At 38.0% G+C, this 14168-nt stretch overlaps 1 protein-coding gene across 1 annotated transcript in view; it reads right to left on the reverse strand.

The window, feature by feature from the left end:
* LOC126425029 (uncharacterized) overlaps positions 1 to 13120 on the reverse strand; it is a 102293-nt gene extending 89173 nt beyond the window's left edge. The window contains exon 1 of the mRNA XM_050087938.1: positions 13031 to 13120. Coding sequence (XP_049943895.1) covers positions 13031 to 13033 — 3 coding nt within the window. The 5' untranslated portion in view covers positions 13034 to 13120. The remainder of the gene's footprint in view (positions 1 to 13030) is intronic.
* Positions 13121 to 14168: the final 1048 nt, after the last annotated feature.

Here is a 14168-nt window from a genome sequence, read left to right on the forward strand (position 1 = left end):
GCAAACGGCGATAGAGGCGCTCCGCAACTCGGCTGAGCGTGGGAGCGCCACCTAGCTACGAATGGTGCCGACCCTATGTCACGGCATGGCAGTCGAATAAGAGATACTGGGTTGTTATCATGTAACGAGCTATTGTTCCTAAGTGAGAGTGTTTGAATATCCACGCAATTATTGGTGATTAAAGGTTATAACAAAAACATTTGCTCATCCATTCTGTTTACCATAAACATGTTAAATTTCTGGAGTGAAATGCACCATAAAGTCCAAATCCCACTACTAGCGCAGTGATGAATTACCTTGCTTCTGATGGAAGGTGAAAATGAGTGGCTTGTGGTTCACAATAACAATGAAATGTCACCTCAAAGCATATACAAAAACTTTTTGAGGATGCCATATGCTATGTAGAGTTTGCTGTTGTATGTTAACCAGTTTGCTAGCAATGAAGATATTTTGCAGCAACAAATACTTTCCTAGACAACTGAAGATCTAGAACAATTACTGCTGATGAAAAGGTGGCAAACTGAGACAAGCTCAAAGCTATTCAATTACGTTAATGAGAAAATATTAAACTATTCTAACTACCCCTCTTATTCGTTGCAGAAAAAAGCATTTCTGTAGGCTATATGTGACAACTTGTGTGATAAGCATCCAATCAATACAGATCACTCCACCATCTTCCAGATAAATAACTCTCTCAAAAGGAAAAATTCTGATGAGTTTGATAATCTTCCAAGCACAACATTAAAAGCATATTCTTCTGATATTCAGCAATATATTTAATGCACTGCATTGCTTTCACAGTGTTGCTTTCCTGACAGACTAAACTATGTCGCTGTCAGACTCTTCTGTAACTAGGAAGATGATGATGATGATGATGATGATGATGATGATGACTGGTTTGTGGGGCGCTCAACTGCGCGATTATCAGTGCCCATACAAATTCCCAACCCATGCTCAGTCCAATCTCATCATTGTCATGAATGATGATGAAATGATGAAGACAACACAAACACCCAGTCATCTCGAGGCAGGTGAAAAAACTAGTAAGACAGTCCTTAACAACTATCACCTGATTTCACTATTAACTTTCTCCTCAAACATTCTGGAGAAGGTAATGTATTTCATGATGGTAGAGCATATCAACAAATATAAGATTCTGTATCAATCATAATTTGGATACCACAAGAACCTCTCCGCTGAACACGCTATCTACCATTTCAGCAATTGTGTATTAAAATACCTGAATGACAAGATTTTGCCTAAATGGTTATTCTGCGCTCTGTCTAAACCATTTGACTGAGCAAGTGACAAAACTTGTTTGGAGCTAATTAAAGTTTATGATTTTTTATGTACTGTGAGTACATGGTTCACTTCTAATTTCATTAATATGAAGCAAAGTGTCACGCAGCTCTTGTGATGAATAATCTTCTTAATGGGGTCAAATTACTATTGGCATTCCACAGGTATCAAGTCTGAAACCACTACTCTTCTCCCTATATGTAAATGATCTTTCATCTTACTCCAATAAAGCAGAAATAATGTTGGACATCAGTGCTGATGTAAGAACCGCAATCAAGTCCAACAGAGCTGCTCTTGAACGGAACATGAATTAGAAATCATATATATAGATGTTCTCTAATGCTTAACTTTAGTAGCATTTTATCTACAAGTAATAGTTGATTTTACTGATGAAAGCATTAGAACATTAGCTTACACTGCATACTTCCATTCACTGATGTCAAATGGAATAGCCACAGATGTGTTCATGTGTATGTGAGTTTCTTAGTTTCCTTTGTGTGTGTTTGTGTGATTTGTCTAATTTTGATGAAGGCCTGTTTGGCCAAAAGCTTTGTTTGACATTGTTGTGCCTATCTATGACTCAGCATCTCTGCTATATGGTGAGTAGTTACTATCCTTTTCATAATATTGTCATTATTCCATCCTGGACTTTCCATTGTTTGATTTTACACTAAGAACAAAAATAGATTTGACTATTCACAACATTGCCTTACTCTTGCACAAAAAGGAGTGAAGTATGCAGTCATAAAAATATTTGACCTTATCTCTTGTGAATTAAAGATATTGGCAGATAATGAAAGGCTTAAAACCAAACTTAAATAATTTCTCCATGACAATTTCTTCTATCCTATAGGTAAATTGATGAGAAGATAGTACCTAAGTGGCTGGGTTACTTTTACCAATTCTGTGACACATTAAGCTTTACAAATTCAGCCGTGTGAACAACCAGCATGCTAACATGTTTACACAAAGAAAATGTTTCTTATTTGTAAATCCACCAACATGTTCCAAACCATGGCAAGTTGACATGAACATGACTCACGAAACATGCAAAAACAAACTAACCTAGGCTTACGAAGAACAGACAATGATCACTACAAGAGCAGAAATGAGTTCATATACTGTACTACTTTACATGGATTAGTTTGTAATAATGTAGTATGCTGCATTTTCTTTGCAGTTAATTTACATAAAACCTTGGTGTATGTATGAATAACATCCATACAATGTTTATTGTCTGTTGCTGTTTTTGTTGTTGTGGTGGTGGTCATCAGTCCGAAGGCTGGTTTGATGCAGTCCTCAATGCCACTCTATCCTGTCTGAGCCTCTTCATCTCCAAATAACTAGTGCGACCCAAATCCTTCTCAATCTGGTTACTGTATTTACTTCTTGGTCTCCTTCTACAATTTTTATCCCCCCCACCCACACCCACACTCACTTCCCTCTAACACTAAACTGGTGAGCCCTTGATGTCACAGAATGTGGTCAAGCTGTGCCACAAATTTCTTGTCTCCACAGTTATATTCAGTACCTCCTCATTAGCTATGTGACTGACCCATCTAGTCTTCAACATTCTCCTGTAGCACCATATTTAAAAGGCTTCTATTCTCTTTTTGCCCAAACAATTTATCATACATGTTTTACTTCCGTACATGGCTACACTTCAGACAAATACCTTCAGAAAAAAACTTCCAAACACTTAAATCTATTTTCAATGTTAACAAATTTCTCTTCTTCAAATTGCTTTTTTTGCCATTGCCACTTTTATATCCTCTTGCCATTGCCACTCTACTTTTATATCCTCTCAACATTGGCCATCATTAGGTATTTTGCTGCTCAAATAGCAAAACTTATCTACTACTTTAAGTCTCTCATTTCCTAATCTAATCCCCTTTGCATCACATGATTTAATTAGCCTACATTCCATTATCCTTATTTTGTTTCTGTTGATGTTCATCTTATGTCTTCCTTTAAAGGCACTGCCCATTCTGTTCAACTCCTCTTCCAAGTCCTTTTCTATCTCTGACTCAATTACAATGTTATCAGCAAACCCTACAGTTTATATTTCTTCTCCCTGAATTTTAATTCATACTTTTTTTTTTGGGGGGTGGGGGTGGGGGGGGGGTGGTAGGGGAGCATCCTTTACTGCTTGTACAGATTGAATAACATGGGAGATAGGCTACAACCCTGCCTCACTCCCTTCTCAACCACTGCCTCCATTTCATGCCCCTCGACACTCATAACCACCGTCTAGTTTCTGTAGAAGTTGTAAATAGCCTTTCACTTCCTGTATTTTACTGCTGCTACTTTCAGAATGTTAAAGACAGTACTCCAGTTACCTTTGTCAAAAGCTTTCCCTAAGCCTACAAATACTATAAACGTACATTTGTCTTTCCTTAACCTGTCTTCTAAGATAAGTGATAGGGTCAGTATTGCCTTGCATGTTCTTACGTTTCTCTTGAATCCAAACTGATCTTCCCCAAGGTTGACTTCTCCAGCTGTTCCATTCTTCTGTAAAGAATTAGTGCTAGTATTTTGCAACTATAACTTATTAAACTGACAGTTAGGTAATTTTCACACCATTTTGACTATTTTTCGACCGTGTCTGCCTCAAAAAATATGTAAAGGTTTTTAACTACCGCTACCAGTCACAAAATTTGTTAACTAACGTATTATTTATCATGTGACATGTTTTGAGGGTATACCTCATCCTCAGGCAATATGACATTACAAAAACAATTTCACAATAGGAACATGCAGACGTTAAACATTCTTTTCATAAATGCTGTGGTTATCCTGTTGTGAAAATTTGTGAACAGTGATCAGGAAAGCCAAGAGAGCCACAGAAATGTATACACCTCAGCTCATCATGACAAGACTCCCACTCCATAAGAACACAGTGAGTGACTGTTACAAAACATTTTCATGCAAACATTAATCCAGCTTGCAAAGTGGCATTGCCTCTTACTAGGTTTTTTTTCTTCTTCCACAGGATGACCACAGCTTTTATGAAAAGACTGTTTAACACATGTATGTTCCTACTGTGAAATTGTTTTTGTAATGCCATATAGCCTGACGATGGGGTATACCCTTTCAGCCGTACGTGGCTTGTCTTCATGCCATCTCTTATTTAATATCCTGTTTTTACTGTACTGTCACCTTGTTATGCTAATTTCTATTACCGGTGTCACTGAGATGCTACCTTGCCCGCCCGTGAGCGGCAGCAGCAACGCTTACCGATATCGGCCCTGCTGTATTATCTTTGCTGTACTACTGTTACTTCCCGGTCGTTGTGTGTCGACCAGTCAGTTGGAACGCACCAGCAGTGGAGTTCGGACCTGGCAGTCTGAGAGTTGGGACGTGGCAGAAGTTCAGTCGGCTTGGAGCAGCAGTGAGGTTTGGATAGCCGTGACTCACCCGACCATTGCCGGCACACATGGCTTGAGTGGGGATGGTCTCGGTTGATCGTCGGTTGGTCGTCTTACCGGACGACGTGCATATGCTCGCCGATCGCTTATGGGTTGGCGGTGTGTGGCTCAACTCGCGGTTCGTCCTTGTGATTGCACAGGGACTGCTTTTAGCATTTGTCATGTTCTTCGTCCAAGTGTTTGTGAAATTGTGTGTAGCCTGTCATGTTGACTGACCAGTTATTTTAGTGCTGTCTCCGTGCTAATGTGTAGCAGTTGGTCGGTTGGCACAGTCACGTTGTAGCACCAGTGGGGCATGCAGCGACAAGGAGGCACGGATAGCCATCACTTGCCAATGACTGCCGACCCACTTGATACGAGTGGGGACGACTTTGGTCGATCGTCGGTCAGTCATCTTGTCGGATGACGTGTATTTGGCTGGCGATCACTTATGGGTTGGCTGTGGGTGCCAACTCATGATTTGTCCTTGTTATTGCACACTCACTGCCGTTAGCATCATCTAGTTCTTCGTACTAGTGTTCGTGAAACTGTGTGTAGTTTATGTGAGTTTGAATGACAAGTTAATTTATATATTGTCAGCGTAATTGGCTCTGAATTGGTCGGTTGGCGTGGGGCAGCGAGGGAGGACAGGATAGCCGTCACTCGCCCGATGATTGCCGATACACACGTTTGAGTGGCAATAACCTTGTTTGGCCGTTTGGTCGGTCGTCTGATTAAACAACGTGTATTTGGGTCGTCCACAGCTTATGGGTTGTCTGTGATCTGCTCTTGTTGTTGCTCCATTGTCTCTGCTGTTAGCATCGTTTTGAGATTTGGTGCAAGTGCGGAGCGGAACTGATCTCAGTCATTGGTCTATTGACTGACTGTCGGTTAGGTTGCCGTCGGATTGAGAATGGTTGGGCCGACTGCCTGTCTCACCCAACGAGCGTTAGTGTTTTAATTCCAGGCCAACCCTCAAACATATGAGTGCTCTTGGGTGTACTGTGTTTTTTATTTGTTCTTGTTGTTTGTACTTGTATGGCTTCTAGACGGTTTTTACATTAAGGTTGTTTTGCCCTTAAGGCATAAGATTCTTTAGGCCTTCAGCCTAATTTAAAGAACTGTTTGACGTATGGCCTTTGGCATTTTAAAAATTTTAATGTTGATGAATTTTAAATGTTAGGCTTTCAGCCGATTCGGAGTTTGAGTTTTTTGCTCCTAATGCCTTTAGCCTAAATTAAAGAAGTTTCATGTAAGGCCTTTGGTATTTTTTTTAGAAAAAAATTAATGTTATGGAGTTTTAAGTGTTAGGCCTTCAGCTGATTTGAATTTAACTTGTTTGCTCTTAAAGTGTCTGTTTCTTTGGGCCTTCAGCCTAACTAAAGTACTGTTTTAAGATAAGGCTTTGCCTTTTAAATTTTTTTTAGTTGAGTATTGTTTTATGTAAGGCCTTTGTTTAAAAAAAAAATAATGTTGTTTAGCCTTAACTGTTGGGCTATCAGCTGATTTTGCATTCAAATTGTTTGCTCTTAAAATCTCAGATTCTTTGGGTCTTCAGCCTAAATAAAGAACTGCTGTAAGATAAGGCTTGCCTTTTAAATTGCATTTTAAGTTATTGGCCTTCATCCGTTTTTAAAGTAAAGTGGCTTTCAGCCAGTAATTAAGTCCCAAAAATTAAAGCTGTGTGTTAAAAAAAAATTCTTAAGGTTCTTGTAATGTTTTATCAAGTAAATAAAGTTGTATGTTCAAGTGTAACCGACAGCCGCTTATTTTGACCCCTTTCCACAATTTAAACTACCTGTCCTGTCCTGCAGGTTCAGCAGGGCGTCTTACCCTCAAAACATGTCACACAATAAATAAATAATACATTAGTTAGCCTAACAAATTTTGTGACTGGTAGCCGTAGTTAAAAACCTTTACATAATCTTCACACCACTCAGCTACAGCTTTCTTTGGAATTGGAGTTACTACATTCTTCCTGAATTTTGAGGGTATTTTGCCTGTCTCATAGATCTCGCACATCAGATGGAAGAGTTCTGTCATGTCTGCCTCTCCCAAGGCTATAAGTAGTTGTGATGGAATGTTGTCCACTCCTGGGCCTTGTTTCAACTTAGATCTTTCAGAGATCTGTCAAATTCTTCTCACAGTATCCTATCTCTCATCTAATCTTCATCTACGTCCACTTCCCTTTCTATAATATTGCCTTTAAGTTCATCACACGTGTATAGAATCTCCATATATTCCTTCTACCCATCCCTTCTTTGCTTAGGACTGGTTCTCCATTTGAGTTCTTCATAATCATACAGCTGCTTCTCTTTACTCCAAACTCCTCTTTAATTTTCCTGTAGGTAGTATCTCTTTTTCCCCTATTGTAATACGTTTCTAAATCCTTACACTTGTCCTCTAGCCATTCTGCACTTCCTATAACTGTCATTTTTTAAACATCTGTATTCCCTTTCTCCAGCTTCATTTGCTGCATTTTAAAATTTTCTCCTTTCATCAATTAAATTTAATTTCTAGTTGGCCTCATCTTTTTACCATTTGATTCTCTGCTGGCTTCGCTATTTCTTCTCTTAAAGCTATCCATTTGTTTACAACTGTATTCCTTTCCCCTATTCTCAACTGTTGCCTAATGCTCCCTCTGAAACTCTCATCAACCTCTGGTTCTCTCAACTTATTAAAGTTCCATCTCCTGAATTTCCAATTGTTTTGCAATTTCTTCAGTTCATTACCAATAAATTGTGGCCCAAGTCCACACTTCCCCCTTGGTCATGTCTTACAGTTTAAATTGTGGTTCCTAGATCTCTCTCTAATCATTATATATTCAATCAGGAACCTGCTGGTGTCTCTAGGTTTCAACCACATATGCAGGCTTCTTCCATTATTCTTAAACCAAGTGTTAGCAATGATTACATTATGTTCTGTGCAACCAGGCAGGTTCCTCTTTCATTCCTTTCCCCCGCCCCATATTCATCTACCATTCTTCCTTCTCTTCTTTTTTCTGCTATGGAATTTCAGTCCCTCATCCCAGTTAAATTTTCATCTCCTTTAACTATCTGAATAATTCCTTTAATGTCATAATACATTTCTTCTATCTGAATAATTCCTTTAATGTCATAATACATTTCTTCAATCTTTTCATCATCTGCCGAGCTAGTTTGCATATAAACTTGTACTACTATGGCAGGTGTGGGCTTCGCCTCTATCTTGGCTACGATAATGCGTTCACTATGTTCTTCATACTAGCTTACCCACATTCCTGTTTACTTATTTATTATTACACTCACTCCTTCATTATGCCTACTTGACTTTGTACTTATCATCTTGTGCTCATCTGAGCAGATGCCTTGTTCCTCCTGCTGCCAAACTTCACTAATTCCCATTATATCTGACTTCAACCTGTCCACTCTCCTTTATGTTTCTAACCTACCTGACTGATTAAGGAACCTAAATTCCATACTCCGATCTGTAGAATGCCAGTTTTGTTTCTACTAATGACAACATCCTCCTGAGTAGCCCCCTCTGGAATATTTTACCTAAGAGGATGCTATCATCATTTAACCATGCGGTAGAGTTGCAAGTCCTCAGGAAAAATTACAGCTGCAGTTTGACCTTGTTTTCAGCCATTTGCAGTATCAGCACAGTGAGGCTGTTTTGGTTGATGTCGCAAGGCCAGAGCAGTCAATCATCCAGACTGTTGCCCGTGCAGGTACTGAACAGGCTGCTGCCCCTCTTCAGGAACCACACGTTTGTCTGGCCTCTCAATAAATAACCCTCTGTTGTGGTTGTACCTACAGTACAGCTATCTGTATCACTGAGATACACAAACAAGGTCCGTGGTTCATAGGGAAGGGGGGGTGGGGGGTGTTTATTGTCTACAGAGGGGTTAATAATAAATTTACACTTTTCATAACAGTATAATACCACATCAAGTGGTCTTCGACTGACCATCTCCAGTTTCAATCAAATTTCATGTTGATGTTCCCTGTAGAGAAAACCTAAACTAGGCACAATTTGTTTTCAGATGCAAAAATTAAATATTTTAGGATGGTTTCAGTGGTAGGTTAAGAAAAATGAGAGCTCTATGGCAGTTTTGGCCAAATTTAAGATGGCTTAAAATTGAAACTAGTAGTAATTAAAAATATAAAGGGGTACATAAAGTCTGGGAGCACTTTCAATTATTTATTACACAAGAACTAAACACTGAACAGATGTCAACATATTGCATTTTGAGGAGAAACTCTGAATGTAGTAGTTGTTTTTTTTTTTTTTTTTTTTTTTTTTTTTTTTTTTTTTTTTTTTTTTTTTTTACAAACATTCGATACATGAACCATGAGTGACTGGCAGATGGCAATATGGTAACTGAATTCTTACCATACCCGTTCAAGCATGTCTCCCATGTGGGCTGCACATTCTCTTCACTCACACTGGGTCGTTCGCTTCTCTTTGCCGGGCACAAGCAACCCGTCTTAATGAATTTGTTGTGCCAATGGTGAATGGCCTTCCTTGTTGGTGGCTTCTTACCACATTTGGTTCTAAACATCCATTGAACAGCTGAAGCACACTGTTTTTGTTGAACTCCAACACACAGAAAGTTTGCTCCGCAACTAAACTCGCCATGTTGATGACTAGCGCTGACTATCGGCGATTTACTAAACTATGCTGTGGTGGTATACATGAAAAAAACTTTCAGTTTCTCTTCAAAATGACATATGTATGATACCTGTACAATGTTTAGTTCTTGTGCAATAAATAATTCAAAGTGTTCCCAGACTTTATGTACACCCTGTATATTTGGGTCAGATAAATTTCTTTCTTTACACAACCATTTTTTTTAAATTTCAGGGCTATAACATTCAGCATTTTCATGCTATGTGAGGTCAGATTTGAGAAACAGTTGAACATGACAGTTTTTCAACCATTTTGGGGCTTCAGTACTCTTTGTACAAAGCACGTTGAGAGCCATTTAGCATGTTTGCAGAGAAGTTAGTTGTTATCAATGTTACCAAACTGCAGCAGTTATTGTGAGTATTATAGAGGTTGTTAAAGTGTAAACATGCAATTAATTTATCAAATTTCTTTGCACTTTTATGCCTCTCTACTAAATATTACCACTTGTTTTCTTACTTCTTTGTTGATTAGAAAGAGTGTTTCTTTACCAAAAAAAGTTTTGTTTGCTTTGAAGACTCTGCGGATAAGATTTATAAAATGATCTTCAAAGTTATAGAGTCAAATACACTGGTGTCAAAAATTAGAGCAGCAGACAGAAATTTTCCATGGCTGCATTCATTTTGTCACAAAACAGTATAAACAGGTGACAGTAGAGTAGAAACAATGTAAAGGATACAGAATGTAAACAACTGCAACATGCATAATGGTAGACAATTTTTTTTTTTTTTAACAAAACTGGTTAATGTGCTCAGTATGGGGTTTGACCATATCTGGCACCAATACAGGCCTGACAATGATGGGGGGCATGCTGCTTTGCGTTGAGGCAACAATGCACATTCTCTATAATGCACATTCTCTCTTGAAGAGTGGTTGGTGAATTCTGATTTGACGCAAATCATCTCCCTCATGCTTCCCAGACATGCTCTATAGGATTCAAACCGAAGAGTGAGCAGGCCACGCCATGCATACAATATTTTCCATTTCCAAGAAAACATCAACAACCCTTGCTCCATCAGGTTGAGCATTATTATCCATCAATAAGAAGTGTGGGCCTACAGCACCTCGTGACAACCGCAGGTTGACAGTTTGTATGTTTATCACATGAATTAGACACAAGATTCGGAAATAGTGGTTTGTTGCTTTAATTTCGGACACCAGTGTATTTGTAAACTGTCATATATAAGTTCCTATACCTATTTGTAATTTTCAGGTTTGCTACTTTTTTAATATTTATGATATCTAATCATATTCATGAAATTATGACACATGGGAAATGTCCAAAAAGGAGAACAAACTACAATTCAGCAATAAATGACTTGTATAAAATAAAACACATTCACACACTGTTGATTTCAGATGCACACTGGCTGAGGTATGCTGTGTTATAATTTTTAGTGGCAGTCCAATCGTTAGGGTGATGATTATTGATGCTGCCACCAGAAATTAAAATGCATAACACGTAAGAAATAATGTGTCTTGGAAACCGCTATGGGTGGATATGGCTAGCACGTGAAAAATTACATTTGTACAAATAGGTTTTTTTCTAATTATAATCATAAATTATTAACTTTTGAGTTCTTCTTTGCCAGTTTAGTTGTTGAGCCTAAACAAGTACAACTTTCTTGTTTAGAAGGTAAACATAAGGTGTTGTATCAAACGGTGTTCAAAATTATGGTGTGTACACAAATGAATCAAGATGTGGGCACTGACATTATCATCTCACACAACTGGTTGTTTGGAAAATTCAGAGTACCATCAGGCCCTTCTTATCGCTTAAGAAACTGGTGTATCACTAACTAGATTCCAACCTGATCAAGAAAGATTGTTGATACCACATCACATCCTGGTTATGACAATGAAACAGATTCAAAGATCTGCTTCTAATATTAAGCCTTATTTCTAGCTCAGTTTGAGCCCTTGCGAAAAATGAAGAAGAGAAAAAAATATAGGTCATCAAATTGTCTTATTTGCTTTTGATAAAACAAGAGCAGCTGCACTTATAAATAAAACAAAAATCATGTTCAATATGTCAGAATGAAGTCACAATAAACTTGTTGCTCTATTATCATCCTGAAAGGTTTAAGATGGTGATAAACAAATGGAAACAGCAGAAAGAATCAACTGTACTTTCCCAAATCTTGGCCATTCTCCTCTAAAATTGTCAGAAAGTCCCAAAATAAGATTCAAAAGCCTACATACAGAGCAAGATTAGTCAGGTATAAAGTGAAATTTGTGGTCGGATTGCAGGATCTGATGGCTTTCAGCCACATACATTTTTCAGCAAAATTATAATAATCAGTAATGATGATATTCTTTTTGTTATGATGACCTAAAGTGAGTTGAAATAAAAAAAATGTGTTTCTTCATACTGAGATTAGTAAATGTTGACAGCTGCTACAAAATGTTGGTCAGTACTATGCTGTGGCTTCACAAGTCTTTTCTGATAACATAAAAACTATGGTGTTTAGCTTTCTTTGAATAAGATGAGTTAGATTGGAATTGTCTAACATGGGCTGTTAAGTGTAACAACAATAAAATTTTTGTAAGAGCTGTAAATCATAAGATTAATGAATGCTTGACAGAAGTATTTTCAAGCTCATAATTTGAACCTTACCTGTAGCATCTCCAAACTGAAAAAAACATTTTCAGTAGAAAAACACCTGCGCTCTCTTAATAAGCAGAAATAAAAAAATTGGTGGTGTTAATATTTACCAATTTTGAATCAAAATATGTAGAAACTTAATAAAACTGAACTGTTAAAACTGTGTTGAGCAAAACAGTTGTGTATGTATCTCATACGTATATTTATATACATTCTGCACCAGATTCCACTTTAAGCAGCCTTGTTGTTTTCCAAAACTATTGTAGATCCCATATATCTTGTAGCTCTCCACTGAAAACCTCGTAAAACCAGGATTTATTTACTAGCTCAAATTTTGCGCATATTTATTACTATTCTACAAGAAATAACTAAGTAAAATTCCATTCACGGTGGATATGGGTATATAGGAGCCACTGACACGCTTCCTATGGATGTCCCAACATGTAAATATTTCGTGTCAAGTGGCACGTTCAATAATCGTCGTTGGCTTTGGCGGATGAGGTAATGTTAACTGCTGCTGTCACGCTACCTTTCGGTGCACATGTTCACAGTTTTGTTTTTTGTTGGTGACGTCACCTAATGAAGAAGAAGGAGGAGGAGGAGGAGGAGAAAGCAGAAAGGAAAAAAAGAAGTGTGATCTGTAGCCCGCTTTAGAACTCGTATCGAACATTTCTCTAAATCCAATGTTCTAAGATTATTTTTGCACGAAGGCAGATTTCATTTCATTTCAGATCTTACATGAAATATAACAAATGCGCAACCGGGTAATCAGCTAATTAACAAATAATTCCGAATGCACGGAATAATATAACAATCCTTAAAAGACTACTAATGTTAAACCGAATTCATATGAAAACACCACATATTGTATTTAATATGCTGTTCTCGTGCGAACAAACTCTCATCATGATTTAATTTCGTGTTGCACGTTACGCATTAATTATCCTACTAACTTAACTTTAGTGACAAACTTGTTTTGAGTTTGCTAAAAAATGTCACTTCCAACGATAAAGATTGTACACAGCTCAGTCAACAGTTATCATATACTCACCATATTCACAGCGACGTGTTTTGAAATGGAAATCAGGAATACTTCTTTAAATATTCTATTCGTAAATTTCTTAACGTCAGCAACATCTGGCACATTGTTTGTAAACAAAACTTGACGTTTAGTCGAACTGCACGATAGGGTTGCCAAAGGCGTATCGTCAGAGATATTTAGGCTATTTGCTGCAGTGATGAAGCATTGCTATAATGTGCCGCCAATTGCGCAATTTTAAGAAATAAGTATTGTGTTGATACACAGTTATTATACAGCATTTTTTCAGTGATAAAACGTTTTATTAAGGTTTCGTAATAAAATGAAGCTTTGGTGACATGATGGTAGATCTGGCAGGTCTGGATAATCGATGAAAAATATATGTCGATGTGAGTGAGAGACAAAATTCGATTTGAAATGATTTAAAAATCAACGTCTGATCTACAAAAAATATTAAATGATCTTTTCCTAGGAAAGGAATTAGCTAGCATGCTCCCACAAAGCTAACGAGATGATGAGTTTATTAAAAGAATTTATCGATTGACTTTGTACTTGATTTGATCTTTGTTGGGACTTTATCGTAAAGGCCCGTCCACACGCAACGATCTGTCTGCGCAAATGTCTGCGCACATCACATCTGCACAGACAGATCGTTGCGTGTGGACAGAAGATTTGCACCAACCTGAGGTGTGTGCAAACCTGGAAGTTGGAGTTGGAGGTTTGAGCGAAACCTCTCAAATCTGTGGGTTCAAACCACATCTGCGCAGTCAAGTTGGAGCGTGTGAACAGGAGATCGCCGCAAATCTGGCGCGAAACAACTGTTTGCTCAGTCTAGTGTTTGTATTTGTGCGCACAGGGCTTTAAAATGGCTGATACTCGTCAGTGTTCTCGAGAGTTTGTAAGTGAATTCATTGAAATATACAGAAACCACCCATGTTTGTGGAAGATTAAAAGTAAAGAATATAGTGACAGAGGCAAAAAGACAGCAGCATGCAATGCTATACTTGAAAAATTGCGTGCAGTTGACGCCTCGCAAACAGAGAAACTAAAATAAAGAAAATTGGTTCCGAACTGTTTACCGAAAAGAGTTATCCAAAGTTCAGATTGGTTGGTTTGGGGAAGGAGACCAGACAGCGTGGTCATCGGTCTC

Source organism: Schistocerca serialis, chromosome 10 (genome assembly GCF_023864345.2).
Source record: "Schistocerca serialis cubense isolate TAMUIC-IGC-003099 chromosome 10, iqSchSeri2.2, whole genome shotgun sequence".
In the NCBI taxonomy this organism is placed as follows: Eukaryota; Metazoa; Arthropoda; class Insecta; order Orthoptera; family Acrididae; genus Schistocerca; species Schistocerca serialis.